The sequence below is a fragment of the Staurois parvus genome, unplaced genomic scaffold, assembly GCF_062004578.1.
Source record: "Staurois parvus isolate SC_StPar_1 unplaced genomic scaffold, SC_StPar_1.0 ptg000390l, whole genome shotgun sequence".
Classification (NCBI taxonomy): Eukaryota; Metazoa; Chordata; class Amphibia; order Anura; family Ranidae; genus Staurois; species Staurois parvus.
In genome coordinates, this window is record NW_028318186.1 from 12,554,586 (window position 1) to 12,582,521 (window position 27,936).

Genomic DNA, 27,936 nt, shown 5'->3' on the forward strand with positions numbered 1-27,936 from the left:
TATTAATAATAATAATGTAACAAAATCATATAGATAAAGCACAAATTAAATTTAACAAGTGTCATAAATCAAAATAGAGTGACATATAATACAGTATACTGTATATCTTCTAAACACAATTCAAGATATTTAAATAGTCCCACATAACAAATTTACAACATAACAAAAGTACTGGGTGAAAAGATGAATAAACAAATTGTTTTCTTCCTTCTTCTTTTTTTTCAATCACTACTGTGAATCCACCACCGAAAAATACTAAATGAACTCACCAGAGGTGATTGCTGGTGTATCAACAGCTAGCTTGCAGCACATTCCCCTCTGGGAGCAATAACCTGTGGATTTAATCGCTTCTCACAATTTCTTTGACATCAATGTAATCCTGATCATCAATCATGGGGAGGAAAGAGAAAAGAAACTCACATAGCATAAAATCCTTAAAAACAGTTTTTTTTTTAAAACATATCCTCTCACTTCTCCACTGACAGCTACAGCATTAGTGTTAAGCAAAGCAGTAGGCTCCAGACACAATCCCTGGCCACAAGCTGACAACCCAGTGCGTGTTGGGGCATCACTTGTCTAAAGCCCCGCCCTACGCAAGTTTCGTCATCTGATGTCCTCCAGGGGCAGATGTAGGCACATCACCAACCATGCCGTATTTATGAATATAGAAAACATAATCTACAAACCAACATACAATCCCATAAAAACCTTTCTTGTTCAAAAGCTTTCTTACTTAGAAGCTGGCTTCTCATCAGTGCAGTGAATATTTACTTCCAATCCACTACTTCCTGGTAAAACTAAGTTTACTAAAAAAAATAAAACAAAAAATAAAGGTAAAACATCTTAAAGGTTCACTCTACCCTATAGATTTTATTACTGTGAACTAAACTATTTATTATATATCTGAATAACCTGTGCGAACATCCTTACTCCATCCAGATAATTCATAATAAAACTATTTTTGCAAGTAACTTAAAGGGGCACTCTGTAACTTTGTAAACTTTATCTTTATGTCTAAATTTTTTTATTTTATCTTTATGTCTAAAAAATTTACTATCTTAAACGCTATTTGAAGGGGTTCTATATCTTATGCGCCAAACATTTTTTTTACAGACAGATGTTTCAACACCTATCTTTATTACTATATGAAAAACAAATACTCTCCTTCCATGTAACAATGTATGAAGCATTAGATGTTTCTATATCAGGGAATTTATTTATATGAGAGATTTGTCTTGAACATTATACTGGCAACCTTATCTATTTTAAAGGGGCACTCTATCCTCCATGTGTACCAAATCATTTCTCATAGCACTGTTACAGCATCTACCTTTACTTCTATATTAAGAAAAAATCTTCTATGAAAAATAGGGAATATATATAAAATATAGGGAAACTAGTGTTTATATATAAATATGACGTCCATAGTATTTGTGGGAGTATGGTGAACCCCCCTCATATGCTGCTTTCTTGAAAAAAGTAACCTCATTTTCTAAGGAAATTCATTGGATAAAGTATTACCTCATTTATTATATTACTATTTGATAAAAAGCCTCACACCTAGTTTGTAAAGAAATTAAATGGAAAAAAAATGTATTAGCTCTCTTATCAATTGCACTCCAGCAGAACATCCAAACACAAAATGTAATAAATTCTTACATGGTAAATATAAGGTATTTGTTCCCAATAAAGTTATCAATGTAGTTAATAATTAATGTGAACTGTTCCGGGAAAGCAGGATGTAACTATGCTATACATCTGCTCTTGGAGATAATGACAGCATCTATAAATTGCGGTGAACACTGAGGAACCTTCAGCCAAAAAGAAAAAAGGAATCTCTGGGATTCAGAGGATAAACTTTTTCCAGAAGATTTTTACTACTGCCATTTCGGATACTCCTCTGGTATGTGGCTTTATTGTAGAATGCTTAGACTGGTGATGGTTCATTGTTTAATGCAAATTCGGGTTGGGGGGGTTAAAGGATAAGTTCACCTTTTGCTCAAAAGTAATAAATGCACATTTTTTTGCAGGTAACAAAATGTGTATTTATTATTTTTGTCTACAGTAGCCTGGAAGGCATCAGTAGGTCGCTGATACCATGCACGTCTCCTTCAGACCTGTCCATATATCTGCTTGCCGTACGGGATGTACGAGCAAGCAAATATACTGACAAGAAGATTCCATGAACTCCACAGCGTCATGGTAGTCTATTGAGAACTACAAGTGGACAGCCACTAAGGTTGTTGGGACTTGTAGTTCATTCGTTCACAGAACTCTGTGAATGAATGACGCGGTAGTGTTGGAGGAGCTCCACATGGCCGCGCTGTTTTAAATCTGACAGCTAATACAGGAAACTTCTCCCCGTAGGAGCTGCGGACGGCAGCTGCAGCACTAGGAACATGTTACATGTTCCACTGTAAAAACGGGTGATCATGTAACATGTTCCCAAAGGTGAACTTATCCTTTAGTCTAGGATGCAAGTGTACAATCCAAACGCACACGTTCTTGCGTTAAAAATGGCTGTGTTTATAAGTGGGTGCTGGTGCAACTGTCGACTGGAACCGAGCAGAATCAGCAAGGGAGAATGTCACCAGCACACCGAGGATCAACAATATGGGTCCATAATGAACGATCACATAGTTACAGCAAGGCAATGTTTTGGAGTCTCACAGGACCCCTTCATCAGGGATGTGACCTTTAGTCTAGGTTCACACCCATGCAGGTTGCATTTGAGGCGTTTCTGCATTGCGTTTTGTGTTTGCGTTTCTGACACATTTTTGCTGTGTTTTTGATACGTTTTGCTTTTTTTAAATTTTTTATTATTTTTCTTGTTGCTAGGCAGGTTTTAAACACAAAACGCATCAAAAACGCAGCAAAAATGCAATACATGCTTTTCTGCAGCATTTCCATTGAAGTCTATAGAACCAAAAACGCAAACTTGTGCATTAAAAAAAGTCCCTGACCCTTTCCAAAAAACGCACCGAGTGAAATTGCGGATATGTCAACCTGTACCATAGGAAAACATGTTAAATGGACTGTACTGTGTTTCTGCAAAACGCGGCAGAAAACGCTTAGCTGTGAACCTTGGGTAAAAGAGGGTTGGGTAAAATATATAATATACACATATTGTTTGCATGCTCCACTCCAACTAGTTGAATATTAGCTGCTGTTAAATGTTTTACAAAATGGGCATAAAATGCACAGTAAGATTTGAATTAACATAAATCCTAACAGCGACTTGCTAAAGTACTGCATCATAAACAATTAAAGTGACACTACTCAATGCCCTTATTCTTCAAAAATATTCCATACACATCCACTAATTAGTGGCCCTGTAATATATTTTTCATGAAATTGTTTCTTGCTAGGTTTTTCTGCCTCCTTGTAACATCTGCTGTGAGTTTCTGAACCTTTCATTTGCCACCTCAGTTCCCTTTGTTTGGAATGAGCAGTGCACATTAGTTGCGGTCATGTACACTGCACACTACAAATCCCAGTCCATAGTCCATCTCAGAAGTGAGCAAGAGAGGGTGGCTACATAGCTACATACAATAGAACCATAGAGAACAAACATAGCCGCCATTTAACAGGAAGTCAGATCACAGCAGGAAAGGGAATCTGGAGATTTGGAGGAGGCTGAGAGTGATGGAAGGAACCTTTTTGAATTAAGAATACATACTTGAATAGGTTTTTTTCAAAACCTGTGTACCAATACCCCTGTAGGAGCTGCTAGGATTTTGCCAAGTTTTTCCACACTTTTGTCTAACAGCATGGCACAAGGTAGCTTCACAGCCAGGTGCACACACACTCATGCACTTGTTGTCTTCAATAATCACTCTGGGGCTTTTTGTTTTTGTAGTTTTATTGTTGGAGAACTTGGATAGGAAGAGGAGGATTTAGAAGGATACTCCAAGAATAGACCTATATACAACTGAGGACTCTCTCTGGTTGAGCTTTAGGTGAAGTTCTTTCTGAGAGCAGATGGAAGACTTCACCTTGTATCTAGTAGCGACAGTAGCAGTAAAGTTCCTGACTAGCTGTTCAAGCTGGACAGAGCTCTTTGGAACACTAGCCAGTGTTCCCTTGACTGGACCCTTAGCTGACTATAGCACATCAGAAGGGGGTCTCTCATTCTGTTCAGGAACTCAGGTTGCCCACCTGAGGCCACCTGAGGCAGACAGTGTGTCCTCTCCTGGGCTGGTGCAATCCTCTTCAGAAAAGACATAGAACTAAAGAATTAATACCTTCTCACAGAATCCTTCAGGGCCGTCCTCTCTGGGATTGGCTGGGTCAGCATTAATATTCATACTGTGTTTTGCATGAGTTCCACCTATTCACCCAGAACCTTCCTAGGTTGCTTGGATACAGTGGAAGTCAGAGGCAGAACTAGCAGCACTTAAAGCAGTAGTAAACCATCCGAAAAAAATCCAAAATAATGTGCCCCCTGCAGGTTTACGTAATAATGTACTAGTATGCACCACATACAAGTACATTATAACAGGCTTATCTGCACAGGGAGCTCTCCAGCGTAACAGCTCTCCAGTGCTGCCATCCTCACCTGGCCTTCCTTCTGGGTTCACAAGCACCGGAAGTATAAATGGCCAAAACTGTGATGACATTACTCCCACACGTGCTTGGGAGCCCTCAGCTCCGGAATGGAGCTATGAAGGGATGGCACAGTATGCATATGCCAGTGACATCACCAGCTACATGCTGTGTGAATATCTCCTAAAAGGTGCAAGTTTAGGAGATATTCACTGTACCTATAGGTAAGCCTTATTATAGGCTAACCTGTAGGTACAACTTAAAAAGTGGGCTTTACTTTCACTTTAAACACACTGAGGAAACCTTACTTATCAATTACAGCTCTCTGTTGGGCAGAGAGCTAAGTTAGATTTCTAACTAGCATTTCTCCTGTTAAGCAAGGGAACAGAACTATATTACACTAACTCTTTACTAATGCTAGCACCTACCTAGGGGGGTGCTGCACCAGGGTTTACGGTCACTTTGACCCAGGGGCGGACTGACAACTCATGGGGCCCCCGGGCAGTAAGAGATAATGGGGCCCCTGTGCCCCCACCTACACTCAAGCACACCCACACAACACCCTACCTACATATTGCAGCTCAGCTGCATAGAAGGGGCATTTACATATTTACTTCAGCAAAGACTGCATGAATGTTACCGGCTTCCTTCCGTAGAAGCCACTGGGCACTTTCAGGTTTAAAGATGGCTGCCATGTGAGGGAAGTGAAAGAGAGAGGGGAGTGAGAGGGTGAAAAAGAGGAGGAGTGTGTGAGAGAGAGAGAGAGAGAGAGAGAGAGAGAGAGGAGGAGAGAGAGAGAGAAAGAGAGGAAAGAATGAGAGAGGAGGGGTGTGTTTTAAATTGCGCTAAAAATTGGGCATGGCTTAAAAGGGGTGTGGTTAAATAGTGTCTGAGATGACTTCTATAGTGCAGAATGAGATAATGTTAAATAGGGAATGTACAGTGTGGAGTGTATGGCGGTGGGTACTATGTACAGGGAGAGGAGCGCTGAGTGTATGGCGGTGGGTAGCATGTACAGGCAGAGGAGTGCGGAGTGTATGGCAGTGGGCAGTATGTCTAGGATGGTGTCAGTAGGTAGTGTCATTTATATTAGAATTTTTTTATTTTTATTTACAATTTTTTACAAATTAATGTTTTCTTATTTTTATCATTTATTTTCAAAATTCTTTTGGGTGGCCAGTGGATGGTGTCAGTAGAGCAATGAATGGCGTGGGTGTCAGAATTTTTAATTTTTATTATCTAATTTTTTAATTATTTTTTACAATTTATTTCTGTATTATTTTTTTCACAATAATTTTGTGGGGGCAGTGAAAAGTGTAAGTAGGGAGTGAACAGGGAGCACTAGTATATGTTGGGCTGTCATTAGATTGGGATGAATAAACAGAACCTGTACCCCCTTATATCGGAAGGAAGGGAATGGATGGAGGGAAGGAAGGAAGAAAGAAAAGGGAGGGAGGGAATGGCTGGAGGAAGGAAGGGGAGGGAAAGAAGGAGGGGTGGGAGGAAAGAATGAAGGGAGGGGATGAAGGAAAGAAGGGAAGGAAGAAAAGGGAGGGAGGGAATAAATGGAGGAAGGAAGGAATGAAGGAAAGAAAGAAAATGGATGGAGGAAGGAATGAAGGAAAAGGAAGGAAGGGGAGGGAGAGAGGAAGGATGGAATAAAAAGGGAGAGAGGAAATGAAGAAAGAGGAGGGAAGGAAGGAGGGGTGGGAGGAAAAAATGAAGGGAGGGGATGGAGGAAGGAAGGAAGGGAAAGAAGAAAAGGGAGGGAGGGAGGGAATGGATGGAGGATGGAAGGAAAGAAAATGGATGGAGGAAGGGAGGAAGTTTGGGAGGGAGGGAAGGAAGGAAGGAAGGAAGGAAGGAAGGAAGGAAGGAAGAAAGGAAGGAAGGGGAGGGAATAGATGGAGGGAGGAAGAAAGGGGAGGTAAGGAAGGAAGGAAGGGAGGCAGGAAGGAAGGAAGGAAGGAAGGAAGGAAGGAAGGAAGGAAAAGGAGGGAGGGAATGAAAAAATGAAGGGAGGGGATAGAGGAAGAAATGAAGATAAGAAAGAAAAGGGAGGGAGGAAAGGAAGGAAGGGGATGGAGGAAGGAAGAAAAGAGAGGAAGGGAATGGATGGAGGAAGGAAGGAAATGGATGGAGGAAGGAATGAAGAAAAGGGAGGGAGGGAGGGAATGGATGAAGGAAGGAAGGAAGGAAAGAAGGGAGGGAAGGAAGGAAGAAAAGGGAGGGAGGGAATGGATGGAGGAAGGAAGGAATGAAGGAGAGGGAGGGAATGAAAGAAGGAAGGAAGGGAGGAAGGAAGGAAATGAAAGGAGAAGAGGGAGGGAGGGATGAAAGAATGGAGGGGATGGAGGAAAGAAGAAAAGGGAGGGAGGGAATGGATGGAGGAAGGAAGGAATAGATGGAGGAAGGGATGAAGGAAGGGGAGGGAAGGAAGGAATGAAGGAAGAAGGGGAGGGAGGAAGGAAGGAAGGAAGAAAAGGGAATACAGAAAGGAAGGAAGGGAAGAGAAGGGAAGGTAGAAAAGGGAGGGAGGGAGGGAATGGATGGAGGAAGGAATGAAATGGATGGAGGAAAGAATGAAGGAAAGGGAGGGAAGAAAGGAGGGGAGAGAGGAAGGAAGGATATGAAAGGAGGGAAGGGGGGGAAAGAATGAAGGGAGGGGATGAAGGAAGGAATGAAGGGAGGGAGGAAGGGAGAAAGGAAGGAAGGAAGGAAGGATTGAAGGAAGGGGAGGGAAGGGGGAATAAGGAAAGAAATGATTGAAAATGAGGGTAAGGAAAAAATGAAGGGAGGGGACAGAGGAAGTGAAGGTAAGGAAAGTGGGGGAGGGAGGGAGGGAATGGAGGAAGGAAGGAAGGAAGAAAATTAATGGAGGATGGAATGAAGGAAGGGGAGGGAAGGAAGAAGGGAGGGAGGGAGAGAAAGGAAGGAAGGGAAAGAGGGAAGGAAGGAAAGAATGAAGGGAGGGGATGGAGGAAGGAAGATAAGGGAGGGAGGGAATGGATGGAGGAAGGAAGAAAATGGATGGAGTAAAGAATGTAGGAAAGGGAAGGAAGGAGAGGAGGGAGAAGAAAGGAAATGAAAGGAGGGGAGGGAGGCAGGAAGGAAATGAAAGGAGGGGAGGGAGGCAGGAAGGAAATGAAAGGAGGGGAGGGAGGAAAGAATGAAGGGAGGGGATGGAGGAACAAAGGAAGGAAGGGAGGGAGGGAGGCAAGGTTTCTAGAAAGGTTTTGGTAAATGTAGTCTTGTTGGCTCCTCTGTAAACATTTCAGCAGTGTATGATTATTTTTGGCTGTCCTGGATCTTACAGGCTGAAGGCTCAGCTATGTCTCCCTGCCTTCTAGTAGGGTATAGAATGTATTACACATAAATAAACACTCAAAGTGATTCAGTGGCGCAAATAATAAATGAATAAAATGTGAACATAAAAAATAACATAAGTGAAAAATAAAATCCAAAGAAAGTCCTAAGACAGTTCTTATCCACCAAATAATTCTTCAATTTCTTCAAAATAAATCACCACATCTAGAGAGAAGCCAGTGTCGCCTTTTTGGGTATACACTCACCAAATAGTGTTGCCCCCCCCCTCATGGTTGGCAAAAGAAGCTCAATGGATATCTCTCGGTGGGATAAATAATCAATAAGTATCGATCTGCTTCCTCTCTTTCCAATTTCCAAAATCGCTTTTCCCCAAAATAGCTGGTAATAATTTCATATAATAATGGATTCCTAATATGGAGGCACTTAGGGTAGCATAGAGGGATACCTCCTTTTCCTGAATACTCTGCACTCAGGTATAATGATCATGTAAAACAAAGCAAGAAAAGCCCCAATGGTGCAGTACAAAAAACAGCTTCTTTATTACTAAAATAGACAGCCACTTACAGAATAAACATAAGTAAAAAGCCCAAAAGATGTTGCACTTAGTATGCACACTGATAAGAACCGAGACAGTGCTCTCACCACCGCTGGATTCCCAGTCACTGCCACTCCCGCATCACCTCTGGCTCCGGTCATGTCACTTCCGGTCACTGCACAGCCTCACTCTAACGCGTTTTGTCATATCTGACTTACTCATAGGGATGGTTCTGCGGTGTGGCGCTCCATCTTTATACCCTCCTCAATCTCAGTATTGGAACTGGTGATAGGTCAACGTTAATGGTCCCATATTCCCTCCCAACTGAAGGCTCCACCCAACAACTGGCGGAACACCTACTCCATAGAACTGGGATGAAAGGGTAAACTGAAGTGGCAGCAATTTTGAATTCCTTTTGTTTATTTATTTTGTTTTATGACTCACATTTTTCACGTACTTAGCGCAGTTTTCTTTGTTTTATATAGAATGTATTAGGCTGGAAAAGGCAAACCCTGAATATTTATGTGTCTCATCCAATCTTTAGGGGGGTAGTTCCCAGAAGGTGGCTGAGAAGGAGATAAATATTCTGTGACCTGTAGCAGCAAGCAGAAGCAGATCCTATAGCATTCATTACTAGGTGCCACTATATATAAAGACACATCTGTCCAGGTCACATACTACTGAGGAAGTGACGTGACTGTGACGATACGTGTTTAGGCGGAACCAGGCAACAGGAAGCTTTGGACCAGATGTGACATGAGAGCGAAAGCTCCACTGTCAGCAGTCTTTTGCACACTGTGTTTTCACTATTCTTCTACTGAAGACCAGAGATCACACATTTAAAGGGCCAGGCACACCAAAAATTGAAGGATCCATTTGAATGAGAGAATAAGCCACCGGTTGGGACAGAGACTATACATGGGAGAAACATTGCTTCAGGATCCTAATTAAAAAGATACAAGCGGGCTTTAGAGTACAGAAAACAAGTTTTTGGTTTTCATCAGATTTTGAAATTACCGGATCAGGCTCTGTTAGTCTGGAGGCTTCAAAGAGATTTGGTGGGACAAAGCCTCCACCCCTGTAGCCAGGTCTTACCTGACTGATGCCCTAAGCCTGATGTTCCTTCCTGCTGCCTGGACCAATAATATGCTGACCATATCTCTGTCTGCTGCCTGTAATGACTTAGGACTTTTTATGGAATATGTTCCTGCCTGCTACCTGAACCAATATTTTGGCTGTGTTGACCATATCTCTGCCTGCTGCTTGTAATGACCCAGGAGTTTTTTTGGACTCCGTTCCTGCCTGCTGCCTGGACTATTCATTTGGCTATTACTGACTACATCTCTGTCTGCTTCTTGGACCACTGTTCTCCTCTGCATACAACTTCCCTACTATAACCACAGGTAATCTTCTGTTTACCCTTTGTTTAGATAGGCTATGAAAAAGTCTCATGTATGTGGTATTGCATACTCAGGAGTAGCAGGATGTATTTTGGGGTGTAATTTTTGCTGTGTCCATGCTGTGTTTTTAGAAATATTTTATAAATTAACAACTTTGTGTAAAAAAAATAAATTTTCGTTTTCTTTGCACATTTTTCAAAAACTTGTGTGGAAAAAAATGACATGTTGAAAAGACTCACAGAATATATGTTGGGATGTTTGCTTTCCAAAATGGGGTCATTTTGTGGGTGTTTCCACTATCCTGGTGCTCCAGGGCCTTCAAAAATGCGATAGGTAGTCAGGATATTAAATGTGTAATTCATGCCCCTAGAGCACCTAAAGGTGCTACTTGGATGTTGGGCCTCTGTGTGTGGCTAGACTGTGTAAAAGTCTCACACATGTGGCATTGCCAGACTTAGGAGGAGTAGCAGAATGTGTTTTGGGGTGCAATTGCAAGTATGCATATGCTGTGTGTGAGAAATAACTTGTTAATGTGACAATTTTGTGTTAAAAATGTAATTTCTTAATTTTCCCAAGAATTGTGGGAAAAAGTGACAACTTCAAAAATGTACCATGCCTCTTACTAAATAGCTTGTACTATCTACTTTCCAAAAATGGGTCATTTGGGGGGTATTTGTACTTTCCTGGTATGTTAGGACCTCAAGAAATGAGGGTTCATCAGTACATCAGTTGTGATCAAGTGTGATCAATTTTCAATGATTGGTACCATAGCATGTAGATTCTATAACTTTCATACAGACTAAATAATATACACTGTATTTGACTTATTAAAGCAAAGAAATGTAGTAGTATAAATTTTGGCCTAAATTTATGAAGAAAATCTACTTATTTGCAAAATGTTTAATAGAAACTAGAAAAAAAAATTGTTTTTTCTTTCAAATTTTCGCTATTTTTTCACTTATGTCGCAAAAAATAAAAATTCCAGTGGTGATTAAATACCACCAAAATAAAGCTCTATCTCTGTGAAAAAAAAAGATAAAAGTTTTGTTGGGGTACAGTGTAGCATGACTGAGTAATTTTCATTCAAAGTGCGAGAGCATCGAAAGCTGAAAATTGGTCTGGATAGGAAGGGGTTAAAAGTGCCTGGTATTGAAGTGGTTAAAATAACAACTTTGTGAGACAAAAAAAAAAATTTTGGGACATTTGGGTGTTATTTGTACTGTCCTGGCATAATGGTTAGCACTTCCACCCGGCAGCACTAGGATCGTTGGTTCAAATTCCAACCACGGCAACACCTGCCTGGAGTTTGCATGTTGTCCCCGTGCCTGTATGGGTTTCCTCTGGGTACCACGGTTTCCTCCCACGCTCCAAAGACATGCTGGTAGGTAAATTGGCTCCTGTCTAAGTTGTCCCTAGTATGTGTATGTATGACTGTAAGTTAGGGACTTTAGATTGTATGCCCCTTGAGGGTTAGGGACTGATGTGAATGTAGAATATACAGTATATGTAAAGCACTTCATAAATTGACAGAACTATATAAGTACCTGAAATAAATAAATAAAAAATAAAATATATACCAAAGTTTGTAGATTGTATAACTTTCACAGAGACTAAATAATATACACTGATTTGGGTTGTTTACCAAAAGAAATGTAGCTGCATACATTTTGGCCTGAATATATAAAGATTATTTATTTGTATAACAGAAACTAAGGAAAATGTGTTATATTTTCAAAATGTTTGGTATTTTTTGCTTTTATAGCAAAAAAGAAAAAAAACCATTGGTGATTAAATATCATCAAAAAAAGTTCTCTCTATCTCAAAAAAATTATACAAATTTCATTTGGGTACATTATTGCGTAATTGCCATTCAAACGTGACAGCCCTGAAAGCTGAACAATGGTCTGGGTAGGAAGGAGGTGAAAGTGGCTGGTCTTGAGGTGGCTAGGTTCCTAAAGTCTCTCCTGATAAGTTTTATCCCTCAAACCTTTTGCAGCATTTTTGTTGCACAGCTTTGGACTTGTGTTATCTTATCAATATCTTTTTGTAAGTGAGGTCTCCAAAACTGGACACTCTAATCTAAATGAGGTCTAACTAAACATCTGGGTAAGGGAATCAGGACCTCCTTTCTCCTGGTGGTGACCCCTCTAGTAATGCGTCCTAGAATTCTATTTTCTTTTCTTACTGCCTGGCCACACTTTTTGCTTCTTTTGCAATATAAGAATTTAACAAAACTATGCACCTACTCACTCTTTTTAACTGTAATTACAGGAGAAGATGGGAAGTGACCTATTGGTTGCGCTGTGCCTGTGGAGTTGCATCCTAACTGTAAATTGTGAATTCAGTGATGCAGCAGTTAAAAAAGTTACCGGATACCTTGGAAAACAAGTGATAAATGCCATTTTGCCAAGGTACGTATTGTTTCCTTCTTGTATTGAATGAAAAATCAGTCCACCTTTCCAGAAGGTCTTTTGCTTCTTCACCATTGGGTATTTAAACCTTGCTGAATTGACTGGGTAGACCATGGCACCAAAAGCATTCACAACTTTAAAGGATAAGATCACCTTTTGCACAAAAATAATAAATGCATATTTTTTGCAGATAAAAAAATGTTAACTTATTATTTTTGTCTGCAGGAGCCTGGAAACCATTGCACCAATGATAAGTAGATCACTGGTCCCATGTAGGTCTCCTGCAGACCTGTCAGAATGCCTGCTTGCCATACAGGATACACAAGCAAGCAGATATACTGACAGGAAGGATGAATGAACTACCATGGAGCTCTACAGCATCGTGATAAGTCATTGAGGACTATAAGCCGACAGCCGCTAAGGCTATCAAGACTTGTAGTCTCTCATTCACAGAATGCTGTGAATGAATGACGCTGCCGGGAGGGTGAAGCATTTTTCTTTTATTTGATAGCTAGTGGGGGCCGGTGAGATTATAGCATGTTACATGTTAAACCTTGAATATGGGTGTACCATGTTATGAAAGGTGAACTTATTCTTTAGCCCCTTGAAATATGCAAATATGTGACCTCTCAGAGGCTGGGCCTTTACGCCGAGAGGCCGCATATTTGTATACCACTCCCAGCACATATGTTGGTGACCTTTTCCAATCATGTGACCGCCGTGACTGCAAATCACATGACCCTAAAACGCCACCCCACCTCCTGGCATCTGAAACCTCTTAAAGGGCTGGGAGGCGCCAGCGCGAAGAGGTTAAGGGCCCATTCACAATAGAATGCAGTTTAGGAGAGCCGCGTTCCCGTGCAGCTTCCTGCACTACATTCCGTTCACAATTCCCTTGCGATCTGCTGCGGGGATCAGTTCAGGTTAATGACACCCCAAACACAGGTCACAAATGCATTGCATTTACCTGTACCAGATCCCGTGGTACAAAGGTACCATGCGATGAGGTTGTCCTGCTTTTTAACTGCTTTTGCGCCTCCCTACAGCAGAAATACTGCTACAGGGCGGCGCAAAATATCGTATATATATGTGATTTTGCATTTCCGGGTAGGGCCATTTGCGGCCTTGGCTGTCAATCACTGGGTCTCAGCCGGTAATTCCCCGATCGCTGAGTATCACTGAAGGGGGAGAGGTCTGTATTTAAACAATACAGATCTCTCCCATGTCAGCTGCAGCACACTGCTTTGTATGGCCATACAAAGCAGTGTGCTTACAGTGTAAAGCACATAGAGCACACAGTAAAATAGCACACAGTTAACCCTTTGATCACCCCAGATGTTAACCCCTTCCTGCCCTGTGTCATTAGTACAGTGTCAGTGCTTTTTATTAGCACTGATCACTGTGTTGGTGTCACTGGGGATGTCAGTGACACCAAGTCAGTTCCCCCCAGTGTCAGAATGCCCGCCGTAGTCCCGCTATAAGTCGCTGATCGCCTAATGAAAAAAAAAAAAAATCCCAGTATATATACCACCATTTGTAAACGCTATAACTAATTTACACATATTGGGATTTTTTTGTAGCAAAGACATGTCGTAGAATACATTTTGGCCTAAACTTATGACGAAATTTGATTTTTAAAAATATTTTTACTGGACATGTTGATTAGCAAATAGTGAAAAAAAATTTTTTTTTCTAAATTGTCAGTCTTTTTTTTTTATTGCGCAAAAAATAAAAAACGCACAGGTAATCAAATACCACCAAAAGAAATTTGTGGGAAGAAAGGATGTAAATTTCATTTGGGTGCAGCGTTGTATGACCGCGCAATTGTCAGTTAAAGTAACGCAGTGCCGTATCACAAAACAAATGGCCTGGTCAGGAAGGGGAGTAAATCCTCTGGAGGGCAAGTGGTTAAAAAGTAGTGCATGCACTTACTTTTGGTGCGGTGAGGTGCAGTGCAGTGCGATTTCAGCCCATTCAAAATGAATAGGGCTGAAATCCTACTGCACAGATCTGCTTGTGAATTAAATAGGAACTGCACAGCTACGCTTGATAAGCAACGGCTGTGTTTGACCTGCTTTGCTTGCAGTCATACTGTACCTCCATAGGGCGTGCAACATCCAAAGAGAAGCAGTGCAACCAGACATGGACTGATAACTCATGGGGCCCCTGGGCAATAGGGGATCATGGGGCCCCTGTGTCCTTGCCCAAACTAAAAAAAGCCTATGAAAAAGGGCCCCCTTCTGACCCCGGCCCTCGGGCAGTGCCCGAATTTCCAAAGGGTCAGTCCACTCCTGAGTGCAACACGGAGCAGGTTAAATGTGGTTTCTTTGCTGCTTTATGTAATGCTGTAGGACTTTGTAGACAATAGGATTCATCTGTGTTTCATGATGCAGAAAAGCAATTGTTCATCAACATGAGCCTTTTATCCACTTCCAGACCAGACACTTTTACCCCCTTCCTGACCAGGGCAATTTTCAGCTTTCAGCGCTATCACACTTTGAATGACAATTGCGCGGTCATGCAACACTGTACCCAAATGAATTTTTTACCTTTTTTTGAGACAGATAAAGCTTTATTTTGGTGGTATTTATTCACTGCTGAGATTTTTATTTTTTTTGCTATGTAAATAACAATGTCCAAAAATTTTGAAAAAAGTGTTTTTTTTAATAAAATTTTGCAAATAAATAATATTTCATCATAAATATTTGCCAAAATTTATTCCGTTATCTTTTTAGTAAAAAAAAAAAAATCCAAATTAATTAATAACCAAACATAATTTTTAAACTTTTTTTTTACATTTTTATTTTATTTTTTTTATATTATTATTATTTTTTTTTTTTTACATACTGTCACCCTAGCAGTACAGTGTCACCATGGTGACACTGTACTACTTGTGGGGGGTGATGAAGATTTTTTTTTTTTTACACGGATTGCTTTTACACCCATATAGGGTATAAAAGCGATCATTTCTCTTTCTCTCTATGTGCATTCTTGCACTCATTGAGAAGTACTGAGTGAGCCGTGATTGGTCACAGCTTGTCACATGGTACAAGGCTGTTGTGAATAGCCTTGTACCGTGTGACCTCTGTGATCATTCACAGATTTCACACGTAGTAAGCAATGATGTCACAAGTGACATCTTGCTTACTACTTTGCATGTGATCACTGATTGGCCAATCAGTGATCACATGATCAGGACCTCGTACAGAGTTCCCGTCCGACGATTTGTGTTTCACTGTGTCTGGAGGACACAGCGGGCACCGGATCGCGGTGCTGGGAGCGTGCACAAGCAGGGTGAGGGGAGGCCGTTTGTAAACGGCCACCCAATCCTGCACTGCCACCGTCCGGCCGTCTATATGCAACGGCCGGTCGGGAAGTGGTTAATACAATTTTGATTTTATGCCATTGTAAAATTTCCTGTTTGGAAATCAAAAAAATTCTAGTTTTCATGTTTTCTTTTCTATTAGGTTGTATAAAAACATTTTAAATTTGCACAATTCATGCTTGTACCACCAAATAAAGAAAAAACAAAAACATGATTCCAGTATGTTTAATAAAGCAGGTATAGCAAAATAAATGTGTAGTTAATGCTAATTTGTTTTTTAAACCCTACAATTTGAAGATAAAAATTTTAGTTAACCCTTCTTAATTCACTTTTTTATTCCATATTCCTTATCTTATTTTTTTACTGCTTTATATTCGTGTTAGATTTTGTTGCACTAAATTTACAGTGCTTTGAAAAAGTATTCATACCTCTTGAAATTTTCTACATTTTGTCATTGGGATTTTATGTGATAGACTAACACAAAGTGGCACATAATTGTGAAGTGGACGGAAAATTATAAATGTTTTTCAACATTTTGCAAAAATAAATATCTGAAAACTGTGCCGTGCATTTGTATTTATCCCCCTTTACTCTGGTATACCTAACTAAAATATAGTGGAGCCAATTGCCTTCAGAAGTCACCTAATTAGCAAATAGAGTCCACTTGTGTGTAATTTAATCTCAGTAAAAATACAGATGTACTGTGAAGCCGTTAGAGAATATTAGTAAACAAACAGCATCATGACGGCCAAGGAATACACCAGACAGGTCAGGGATAAAGTTGTGGAGACATTTTTAACCAGGGTTAAGTTATAAGAAAATATCCCAAGCTTTGAACATCTCACGGAGGACTGTTCAATCCAGCATCCGAAAATGGAAAGAGTTTGGCAAAACTGCAAACCTACCAAGACATGGCCGTCCACCTAAACCGACAGGCCAGGCAAGGAGAGCATTAATCAGAGAAGCAGCCAAGAGGTCCATGGTGACTCTGGAGGAGCTGCAGAGATCCACAGCTCAGGTGGGAGGATCTGTTCACAGGACAACTATTAGTCATTCACGTCACAAATCTTGTCTTTATGGAAAGAAGAAAGCCATTGTTGAAAGAAAGACATAAGAAATTCCGTGTGCAGTTTGCGAGAAGCCATGTGGGGGACACAGAAAACATGTGGAAGAAGGTGATCTGGTCAGATGAGACCAAAATAGAACTTTTTGGCCTAAAAGCAAAACACTATGTGTGGCAGAAAACTAACACTGCACATCACCCTGAACACACCATCCCCACCATGAAACATGGCGATGGCAGCATCATGTTGTGGGGATTCTTTTCTTCAGCAGGGACAGGGAAGCTGGCGAGAGTTGATGGGAAGATGGATGGAGTCAAATACAGGGCAATCTTAGAAGAAAACCTGTTAGAGTCTGCAAAAGACTTGAGACTGGGGCGGAGGTTCACCTTTCAGCAAGACAACGACCCGAAACATCCAGCCAGAGCTACAATGGAATGGTTTAGATCAAAGCATATTCATTTGTTAGAATGACCCAGTCAAAGTCCAGACCTAAATCCTATTGAGAATCTGTGGCAAGACCTGAAAATTGCTGTTCACAGACACTCTCCATCCAATCTGACAGAGCTTGAGCTATTTTGCAAAGAAGAATGGGCAGAAATGTCCCTCTCTAGATGTGCAAAGCTGGTGGAGACATCCCCAAAAAGACTTGCAGCTGTAATTGCAGGGAAAGGTGGTCTTACAAAGTACTGACTCTGGGGGGCTGAATACAAATGCACACCACACTTTTCACAGATTTATTTGTAAAAATGTTGAAAACCATTTATCATTTTCCTTCCCCTTTACAATTATGTGCCACTTTGTGTTGGTCTATCACATAAAATCCCAATAAAATACATTGACGTAACTGTCACCTTCCACTGCCTTACTAACTGTTACCATCCACTATTTTACTAACTGTCACCTTCCAATGTCTTACTAACTGTCACCATCCGCTGCACTACCAACTGTCACCATCCACTGTCTTACTAACTGTCACCATCCATTGCACTACTAACTGTCACCATCCACTGCTTACTGTCACCATCCTCTGCAATACTAACTGTCACCTTCCACTGCCTTACTTACTGTCACCATACACTGCCTTACTAACTGTCACCAACCTCTGTACTACTAACTGTTACCATACACTGCCTTACTAACTGTCACCATCCTCTACACTACTGTCACCATCCACTGTCTTACTAACTGTCACCATCCACTGTCTTACTAGCTGTCACCATCCACTGTCTTACTGTCACCATCCTCTGCACTACTGTCACCATCCACTGTCTTACTAACTGTCACCTTCCAATGCCTTACTAACTGTCACCATCCTCTGCACTACTAACCGTCACCTTCTACTGCCTTACTAACTGTCACCATCCGCTGCACTACTAACTGTCACCTTCCACTGCCTTACTTACTGTCATCATCCACTGCCTTACTGTCACCATCCTTTGCACTACTAACTGTCACCATCAACAGACTTACTAACTGTCACTCTCCTCTGCTACTGTCACCATCCACTGCCCTACTAAGTGACTCCATCCATTGCCCGACTAACTGCCATCATCATCTGTACTACAAACACCATCCTCTGCACTATTGACTGTCACTATCCACAACCCTACTAACTGTCACCATACACTGCTTTACTAACTGTCACCAACCTCTGTACTACTAACTGTCACCATACACTGGCTTACTAACTGTCACCAACCTCTGTACTACTAACTGTTACCATACACTGCCTTACTAACTGTCACCATCCTCTATACTACTGTCACCATCCACTGTTTTACTAACTGTCACCATCCACTGTCTTACTAGCTGTCACCATTCACTGCACTGCTGTCACCATCCACTGCCTTACTGTCACCATCCTCTACACTACTAACTGTCACCATCCTCTACACTACTGTCACTATCCTCTGCTACTGTCACCATCCTCTACACTACTAACTGTCACCATCCTCTACACTACTGTCACTATCCTCTGCTACTAACTGTCACCATCCACTGCCTTACTGTCACCATCCTCTACACTACTGTCACTATCCTCTGCTACTAACTGTTACCATCCTCTACACTACTGACTGTCACCATCCTCTACACTACTGTCACTATCCTCTGTACTAACTGTCACCATTCACTGCCTTACTAACTTGTCACCATCCTCTGCACTACTAACTGTCACCATCCTCAGCCTTACTAACTGTCACCATCCTCAGCCTTACTAACTGTCACCATCCACTGTCTTACTATCTGTCACCATCCACTGCCTTACTGTCACCATCCTCTACACTACTAACTGTCACCATCCTCTACGCTACTAACTGTCACCATCCTCTACACTACTAACTGTCACCATCCTCTACACTACTGTCACTATCCTCTGCTACTAACTGTCACTATTCACTGCCTTACTAACTTGTCACCATCGTCTGCACTACTAACTGTCACCATCCTCAGCCTTACTAACTGTCACCATCCACTACCCTACTGACTGGCACTGTCCACTGCTCTACTGATCTCTTTCATGTTGTCCAGGTAGATCTCCACCTCTCAAAGGTTGCCTCCCCCTGCATCAATGAATGGGAGCTTAACCCCATGGCGCCAGCGTCTCCCGGCCCTTTAAGAGTTTCAGAAGCCAGGACGTGGGGCGGGTTTTTTGGGTCATGTGACCATCGTGATTCGCGGTCACATAATCGGAAAAGGTCCTGATCACAAGCGGAGATCGGGACCTTTCCGTGAGTCATGGACATATGTGCAGGGCGCACTCTCAGCACAAATATATTTTCTAATTGCACGCAAACATGCTCCCGCTCGGCCCAGACGCCGAGAGGCCGCACATTTATGTGTGCTCAGCGTCTAGGGGTTAAAGTATGTAAAATGTCAGTTATAAACTGCGTAAATTATTAAACTTTCTAACGTTGATATAAATGATCCTAAAGCAGTTTCTGATATGCAGTAACTCTAAAGGAGAAATGTTCCATTTGTTTATTATTGACAAAGCTTGTATTTTTTGCTCTAACCTTTCAGCAAAGCGCCTCATTTTGCCTATGTGGTGAAGCTGACAGAACAAGAGTGTAATAACCGGAACACCAATCCTTCATTAATCACTGATATACCGCAGGCTTTTTTCAATGCTATTGATCAAGAAAAAAATACAAAGTTGGCTTCAATGACAGACCATATAAAAAATAATTTAATCTACTCTGGGGACCGAATCTTACTGGCTACACCCAGAGACGTTCATATAAAGAAGGATGGAAAAGTGAATACCTATACAGAACATGCAGAGTACCGTCTCCTGTTTTCTGAAGATAATAATGCCAATTCCCCTGTCCAGGATTTTTTGAACAAGTCACCAAAGGCCTCCTGCGTCATATTTTACTCTCTGCTCTCTCCGTGTGTAAATAAATGCATAAAAGAAAATGGAGATTACAGTATCCTGAACAGCCTTCAAAATAACTTCCAACAGTTTCAGGACCGGGCTTTTGTATACAAGTTAGTGTTCACACCTGATCAGAAAAAACTGACGGGGACGGAACAGGAACGGAACACAGTCCTAAAGTCTTGGGGTGACCTGAATACCAGAATGATGCTGTTCCGCTGTTATGACGGCATTTGTCACCAGTGCTTTCAGAAGGGTGAAGTCAATGACAAATGTACATACGTTTGACTACTCTACTAGAATCGCACTGGTAAATGTGTCTCCCCTCCCCCTTTTTGCATTAATTAACTCCTTCCTGCTGAAGTGGCGCACATATATGGCCTCTCGGCGGGTGGGCTTTAACACCGAGAGGCCAATCTGTGCTGAGAGCGCGCGCCCTGTGCCCTCCCAGCACAGACACCGAAGGGGACCGGAAAGCTCCCAATCCATACTAGCAATTGGGAGCTTTCCGATCATGTTACCGCTGTGACAGCCAATCACAGCAGTCACATGACCAAAGTCCCTCCTCCCGACATATAAAAGCTCTTAAAGCAGAGTTCCAGCTGAAAAAAAAAGTCAGCAGCTACAAAAACTGTAGCTGCTGACTTTTCAAATATAGGCACTTACCTATTCCTCGGTCCAGCGGTGTTCTCACCATGGCCGGCCATCTCTCCCTGTCATCTTCAGTGTGGGCACCTGGCTGTGACAGCTTGCGGCTTTACAGCCGGGTGCCCACTGCGCATGCGAGAGAAGCGTCGCTTTTTGTGAACGGCCCCGTAGTATCCTGGGACCTGTCATGTGTCCCAGAAGACTATGGGGAGGGAGGGTGGGAGGACAACTCCCGCTTCCGATTGCCTAGGCGATCGCAGCGGAAGTAGGAGCCGGTACCTGTCAAACTTGGGTACTCCCTCCCCCCCACTCCCCAAAGGTGCCAATCCTTAATGGAGAGCAGGGAACCAGTCCTTAAAGCAGAACTTCCCCTTTTGGGTGGAGCCCCACTTTCAAGGGCCAGAAGGCATCGACAGGAAAAGGTTAAAAATATGTTTAAACTTTTGCAGTCAAATTTGAGAAACCCCACTATATGTTTGTTATGTGTTCCCATGCACACAGCATACCTACAATTTTTTTTTATTTTTCTTACCTTTTAGATGTTTCTCAGGAGAAGGTGTCATGGTTGACTGTAAAGCCCAGTACACATGCACTGAAATTTGGCCAGTTCAGCAGAAACCAGATGAATTTTGGTACATGTTTACTGCTGTCTGTTCAACCCCACGTGGAAGAGAAATATATTTCCAATATATTTAGAAAAACAATTATACATGTGACATATATTTACAATATATTGGCCTACACTAATATATTTTAACACGTATTCCAAAAAAAGTACATTTAAATACATTTTCCAAAGGTATATATTTAAAAATACATATTTTTTAAAATATATTATTCAGATTTTATTTAACACATAAAAAAGTAATTTTAACATATATTTTTACATATATTTGTAATTGTATTCCAAAAATGTAGATTAAATTTATTTTCAAAGATATATATTTGAAAATTTATTTTTAAAAATATTTTTCATATATTTTTTATTATATAAAAAACTCATTTCAACATACAGTATATATATATATATATATATATATATATATATTTATTATGTATATATTGAAATAGATTTTTTAAATATATTGAATATGACCAAAATTGTAGTATTTCCAATATATGTCAATATATTTGGGAAGAATATTTTAAAATACAATTAAAATATATTTTTCTTCCACGTGGGACAGAAGCTGGTCTAACAGTCTTGCTTGTAAACCAGCATTCAATAAGTGCTGATCTGTGTGGATTCCTCCCATCAGAATACAATAGAGCAGGGGGAGAGATTCCTGCATTAACATGTTGATGCGGGGACCTGCCCTTTTTTCCATTCAGCCAGCTAATTGAATGAAAAAAACCTGTAAATATATACCCAGCTTAACCCCTTGCTGACCGCATCACAAGGATTTACGGTGGCAAAGTGGGATCCCTGCACTGGATCCCGTACCTAGCACGCGATCCACGCTTCTGGGTGTGCTCCTACCTCCCTAGCTGTGCTGTGATTAGACACAGCACAAGCCAATCAGTGGGTCCCAGCCGATGATTGACAGTCAGGACCTGCTGATTGGCTAAATGGAGGACAGGACAGAGTTCTGTGTATGTAAACAACACAGAGCTCTGTCCTGCTAGTGGGGACATGCCAGTTTTTGTTTCCCTGTAAAGCAGGGAATAAAAACCCACACATCCCTTAGTAAAATCACCACACAATACACACACAAAGTGCTGTTAGCACATAGTTAACCCTTTGATTGCCCCTAGATGTTAACCTCTTCCCAGCCAGTGTCATTAGTGCAGTGTCACTGTATATTATTAGCACTGATCACTGTATTATTGTCACTGGTTCAGTTGGTGTCAGATTGACCACCGTACTGTCACAGTCCCCCTATAAGTCGCTGATCATTGCCATTACTAGTATAAAGAAATAAAAAACTAAAACTTCCAATATATACGGTAAACCATAGTTTACCATAGAGTGCATAAAGGTAAAAAAAAAAAACCCTTGAGCCTTTAGAACCATTTTAATGATAATCCATGTGTATTTATTAATATGGAGTTCAAATCTAGTTTACAAAACTGAAAATATGCCAGCACAGTACAGATAGGGTTAATTATAGCAAACACGGCTACCCAGCCCCTTCAAAGAGAACTAGTAGGATTTCACAGTGCTGGAGGTACCTGAATAGAACATCAAAAGGGGAGTGTGACAGACTGTTGGTGAGGGGGGACGACCACCTCCTCTCCTGGACTGTGGAACTGCCACTAGGGAGGGAGGATGACCACCTCCTCTCCCAGAATGTGGATCTGCTGCTGGGGAGATGAGTCGGTTGCTCCATCTCCTGGACTCCAGCTGTGGAGTGAGGACTACTTCAGGTCCATACAACGCTGCTGGGGAGATGAACCAGCTGCTCCGTCTCCCATACCTTAATCCGGCTGCTGGGATGACATTTTCTGGTACTGTTTCCCAGGTGCACAGGTCCTTGCTGGGGAGGGAAAACAGTTTCCTCCACTCTAGCTAACTGTTGAGAAGGGAGGATGACCACCTTCTCTCCTGAACTGTGGAACTGCCCTAGGGAGGGAGGATGACCACCTTCTCTCCCTGGGCCCGCAGATACCAGGGCCATGGTCAGTAGGCAGGAAGCTAGCCTGCAGTCCCCTCGAAAAGCCCCTGTCCCGGTTGGGTCTATCTCAGGGAGCTTCTTTTTAAGTTATGCTATGTGGATAATAACAAATATAAAATAGGTGGTATCCCAATTTGGCTTCAAAAGTGGAAATATACTGCCATCCTACAAGTGCAGGACCCCCAGATCACCTTTTTCGCTTTTTTGTTTAACCCCTTGACACTGAGCACAAGCAAATATGCGGCCTCTCAGCGTCTGGGCCTTGACGCCGAGCAGCCGCATATTTGCATACCATTAGAAAATACATACGTGCTGAAAGCGCGCGCTCTGCATGCTCCCAGCACATATGTCCGTGACTCACGGAAAGGTCCCGATCTCCCCTTGCGATCGGGACCTTTTCTGATCATGTGACCGCCGTGATGGCAAATCACGGCGGTCACATGACCCTAAAACCCCGCCTCCAGGCTTCTGAAACTCTTAAAGGGCCGGGAGAGGTTAGGTTGAATTTAACTCACCAACTGAAAGGTTGACCTGGCAATCAACACACAAACCGCCTAACCCCCCCACACACAGCTATCATGTGACTTGTGCTTCCATTTGTTAAAAAATGTATATTGTAAAGTAAAAACAATTCCCATTAGAAGTAAAATGAGTGATTTCCTGTTACTTCTTGTCTTTCTGATCCCCTATCTCTAAAACAGGAAGGAAGGGATAGTCTTCAATGGGGACACAGACAGCAATACAAAGATTACACTTGTATACATTGTACCTGAATGGGGGTTTTGTAGGATATTGCAGCAAAGCTTCAGCAATGTAATCACGTTATATAATCATTTCAATGCAATGTATTTTGTTGCACTGATCTGAATATTATGGAATCTGTGATATTCCTATAGAGTATATCAGTTATATCAGTCGGCAATGTATACTGCTATATACTACATGCGTAATTTTTAAGAAATCTGCTTATGTGCAAGGCAATAAAAATTCTTTTTAGCAAAACACCTTGTACGAGTTTCTATATTTAGTGTTTGTATTTGCAAAAAAGTAGTGATCATATAAAAAGGTATAAAGAAAGAATAAACCGGGATAGACAAGAAAAAAGCTAGCTACTGTATATTTTTGACAATACCAGCCATGTCATTTTATTGGCTTCTACACTTCTGAGGTCACTGACCCAGAACATGGAGGCAGATCAAATTTATGACTTCACTGGATGCATGCTTGTTATAGGTCAGTCCTTAACCAGCCACGCTACAGGCACAATCTGTCACCGGCTGTGTCCAGTTCAGTACTTGTAGTTGAGTGAAGGATATAAAGAAAAATTTTATTATAAAAAATATTTTATATGGGTCATATTATTATCAATCCACTATTGGAAATCTTTGGAACAGTCAAATGCTGATTTGCATCTAGGGTTTCTTAAGAAAGATGCACCAGGGGAAGGGCTAGAATACAAAGCAGAGACTCATTTACATTTATTCCATGATCTAAGAGAATGAGCTATTATCATGTTACATGTTGAAATGGATTGTAACAGAACAGAGTTAGACCAAGGAGGGACAGGTAAGTAAAAAGGAGAGACAAGGAATTTTAGGTCTTAAAATATTCCATTGGGCTAATGGAGCTAGCCTACAAAATATATAGTATATCCAAAGCTGTGGGAGTCCTAAACCTTCAGACTTATGGGAGTGATACAAGAATTTTTTTTATATCTTGGAGGTTTATCATTCCATATAAATGTATTAATTGAGGGCTGGAGTTTATTTAAATATGTTTTAGAAATTAAAAAAGAAAGTGCCCAAAAAAGATAATAGTTTAGGTAATATATTCAGTTTAATTTATTTTTTTTTTTAAAACACATTTTTTTATTGGAATTTTGTAAAATATGTACAAGAATATAATCTTGATGGCCAAATCTTTCAGCCAATGTATAGATATACTATGATAACAAAAGCCAGCGCAACAGTTACAATGGGGAAGAAACAGTCTCAGAAATAGACATAAAAGATACAACACAGAAGAAAAAGAGCAGAACCTCAAAATTGAGCAAATCCCTAGGAACGGAAGCTTGGTAGTGGAAGCCTGAACAACTGTATATCTCTAAATGACAGGGATGTAGATAAGGAAGGGGGCAGGGGGGTCCAAACACCCCCCAGAGGAGAATTGTCATCCATCCCTGGCTGCAGCCCTCAAAATGTGGGCTGGGCAGTGAGAAGAACACAGCGACGGGAAGTCCAGAAACACAGCGGCGGTGGGTCAGAAATAAAACCGTTCTGTGCAGCAGTGGAGGCAGCAAGCAGTGCCGGGGCTTGGGGGGTGTGGGAGGGGCGGCGGTGGTTTTGGTAACAGGCAGCGATCTCCTGTATGGCTTTCAAGGAGGCAGCTGGAAGCTACTTCTCCTCCTCTCCCTCCTGCGGCTTCTAGCTGCTTCATTGAAAGCCATGCAGGAGATCACTGCCTGTCACCACAACCACCGCCCCTCCCACACACCCCTAGCCCTGGCACTGCTCGCCACCTCCACCGCTGCACAAAACGATTTGAAGGTTCTCATCAATTCCTGCCTATTTTGCTGTCTGATGATTTGGATAATCCCTCTGGTGGCTGATGCTGTTATCTACGGAACCTTTTCCATTTGGTTTGGGATTCATGACATCTAGTGGCAAAATTTAAGATGACAACCACCCTTCCAGTGTCTTATATCCAGAGTACCAGGAGTAAATCCTAATTACTCCATGCATAATCTCCTTATGCATCTGGTTAGTGCAATCTACACTCAGTATAATCACCACAAGAGTCACAAACTTTCTGCCTTATCGTCTGTTGATACATCACAGAAGTCACTTTTTTCCTGTATGATCTTCACGCTGTGTTGACCTTAACCTATGCATCATATTTGAGTTTATGTGAATTTAAGATTACTGATGAATTTTGATTTTAATCTTATGCATCACATTTGAGTTTAATTTTTTGGCAACTAGCGCTGCATATTACTATTGTCTTTCTTTCAACAATGTCTTTCTTTTTGCCTCTCTTCCATAAAGGCCAGATTTGTGGAATGCACAACTAATAGTTGTCCTGTGAACAGATTCTCCCACTTGAGCTCTGGATCTCTGCTGCCCTTCCAGAGTTACCATAGGCCTCTTGGCTGCTTCTCTGATTAATGCTCTCTTTGCCCGGCCTGTCAGTTTAGGTGGACAGCCATGTCTTGGTAGGTTTGCAGTTGTGCCATACTCTTTCCATTTTTGGATGATGATGGATTGAACAGTGCTCCGTAAGATGTTCAAAGCTTCGGATATTTTTGTATAACCTAACCCTGCTTTAAATTTCTCCAAAACTTTATCCCTGACCTTTCTGGTATGTTCCTTGGCCTTTATGATGCTGTTTGTTCACTAATGTTCTCTAACAAACCTTCACAGAACAGCTGTATTTATACTGGGATTAAATTACACACAGGTGGACTCTATTTACTAATTAGGTGACTTTCTTAAGGCAGTTGGTACCACTAGATTTTAGTTAGGGGTATCAGAGTAAAGGGGGGCTAAATATAAATGCACACCACACTTTTCAGATACTTATTGGCAAAAAAAATATGAAAATTATTCTAAGTCTTACGCTATTACTAAAACCAGTACTAATCAAATGCAGAGGCAATTATTTAATATAATAAAGAGTAGATACATTTATACAGTATAATCTTACAAATACAACCAGCCCTATGAAAGCAACCATAATCTGACTAAAGGGGATTCCCTGAATATAGGAGATATACGCACAGGTGCTATAAAACACAATCCCTACTAATCCCCACTCCCGCTGAATAGTGGTAAATGTGAATTGCTGGCCGATGTTGGGGTCCAAGGTCCCACTCATTGGAGTGCTCTACACAGAGGTTTCTTACAGGAAATTCTCTAAGCCCCACCTGGGCAAGGAAACAGGACTTTGTCTCTCATTGAATATGGCACGCAGTAATTCACCCACAGCCTCATGGATCCCTCTACCCCAGGGCATAGTCCTCTGTGCACACTCAGTTATCCTACTGGCAGCAGCAGCAGTCTCTAAAAAGGTATAGCAATTCAGTAGCAAATCCATTGCCCCTCTCTGCATTGCCCCAAGTAAGACTTCATAAAATGGGCTTTCCATTCCTCCTCTCGGGACATGTAGTCCCACAAAGTCTCAATTTGTTTTAGATTTGCCTTCCCGGGGACTATATCCCCCATCAGTCCTTGCAGCTGCCAGATGTTCTTCCTGGGCTGGGGATGAAGTGCAGCCAGTGACAGCTCCCCCCTTCTCTGTCTTGGCAGTGGCTCAGGCCACAGCTTACATCTATTTCCCTCCTTGCTCTTGCCCCCCACCTGCTACGCAGTCCTCCTGTGGCCAGAGAGATAGATGACAGTGGCAGCTGCATGGGTAGCCCTATCATAGCCCACAGCTGGATGGCTGTAATAAGACATTGGCAGGGCTGAAATTGTATGCCCCTTTTAAAAATAAATTTATTTGTAAACTATAGAAAAAATATTTTTTTAATATATTAACCTGCATTGTTAAAATTTACAGTAAACGCAACTCTTTCACATAGTGATGAGCTAATCTGCTTGGGGTCAATTTACAAGACATTTGTCAAACTCATTGTAAAATCCACAAATTGTGAACTTTAATGCAAACCCCATTAAAACTAATAGGAAGGAAA

General features: G+C 41.5%; 1 protein-coding gene across 1 annotated transcript; it reads left to right on the forward strand.

Annotated features, from left to right (window-relative positions):
* Nucleotides 1–1,833: 1,833 nt before the first annotated feature.
* On the forward strand, nt 1,834–21,479 carry LOC149455701 (uncharacterized). Its single transcript, XM_089686110.1, has 3 exons — nt 1,834–1,903; nt 12,079–12,218; nt 19,629–21,479. Exons 2-3 carry the CDS (start codon nt 12,085–12,087, stop codon nt 20,269–20,271), a joined length of 777 nt encoding a protein of 258 aa, XP_089542236.1. The 5' UTR covers nt 1,834–1,903; nt 12,079–12,084; the 3' UTR covers nt 20,272–21,479.
* Nucleotides 21,480–27,936: the final 6,457 nt, after the last annotated feature.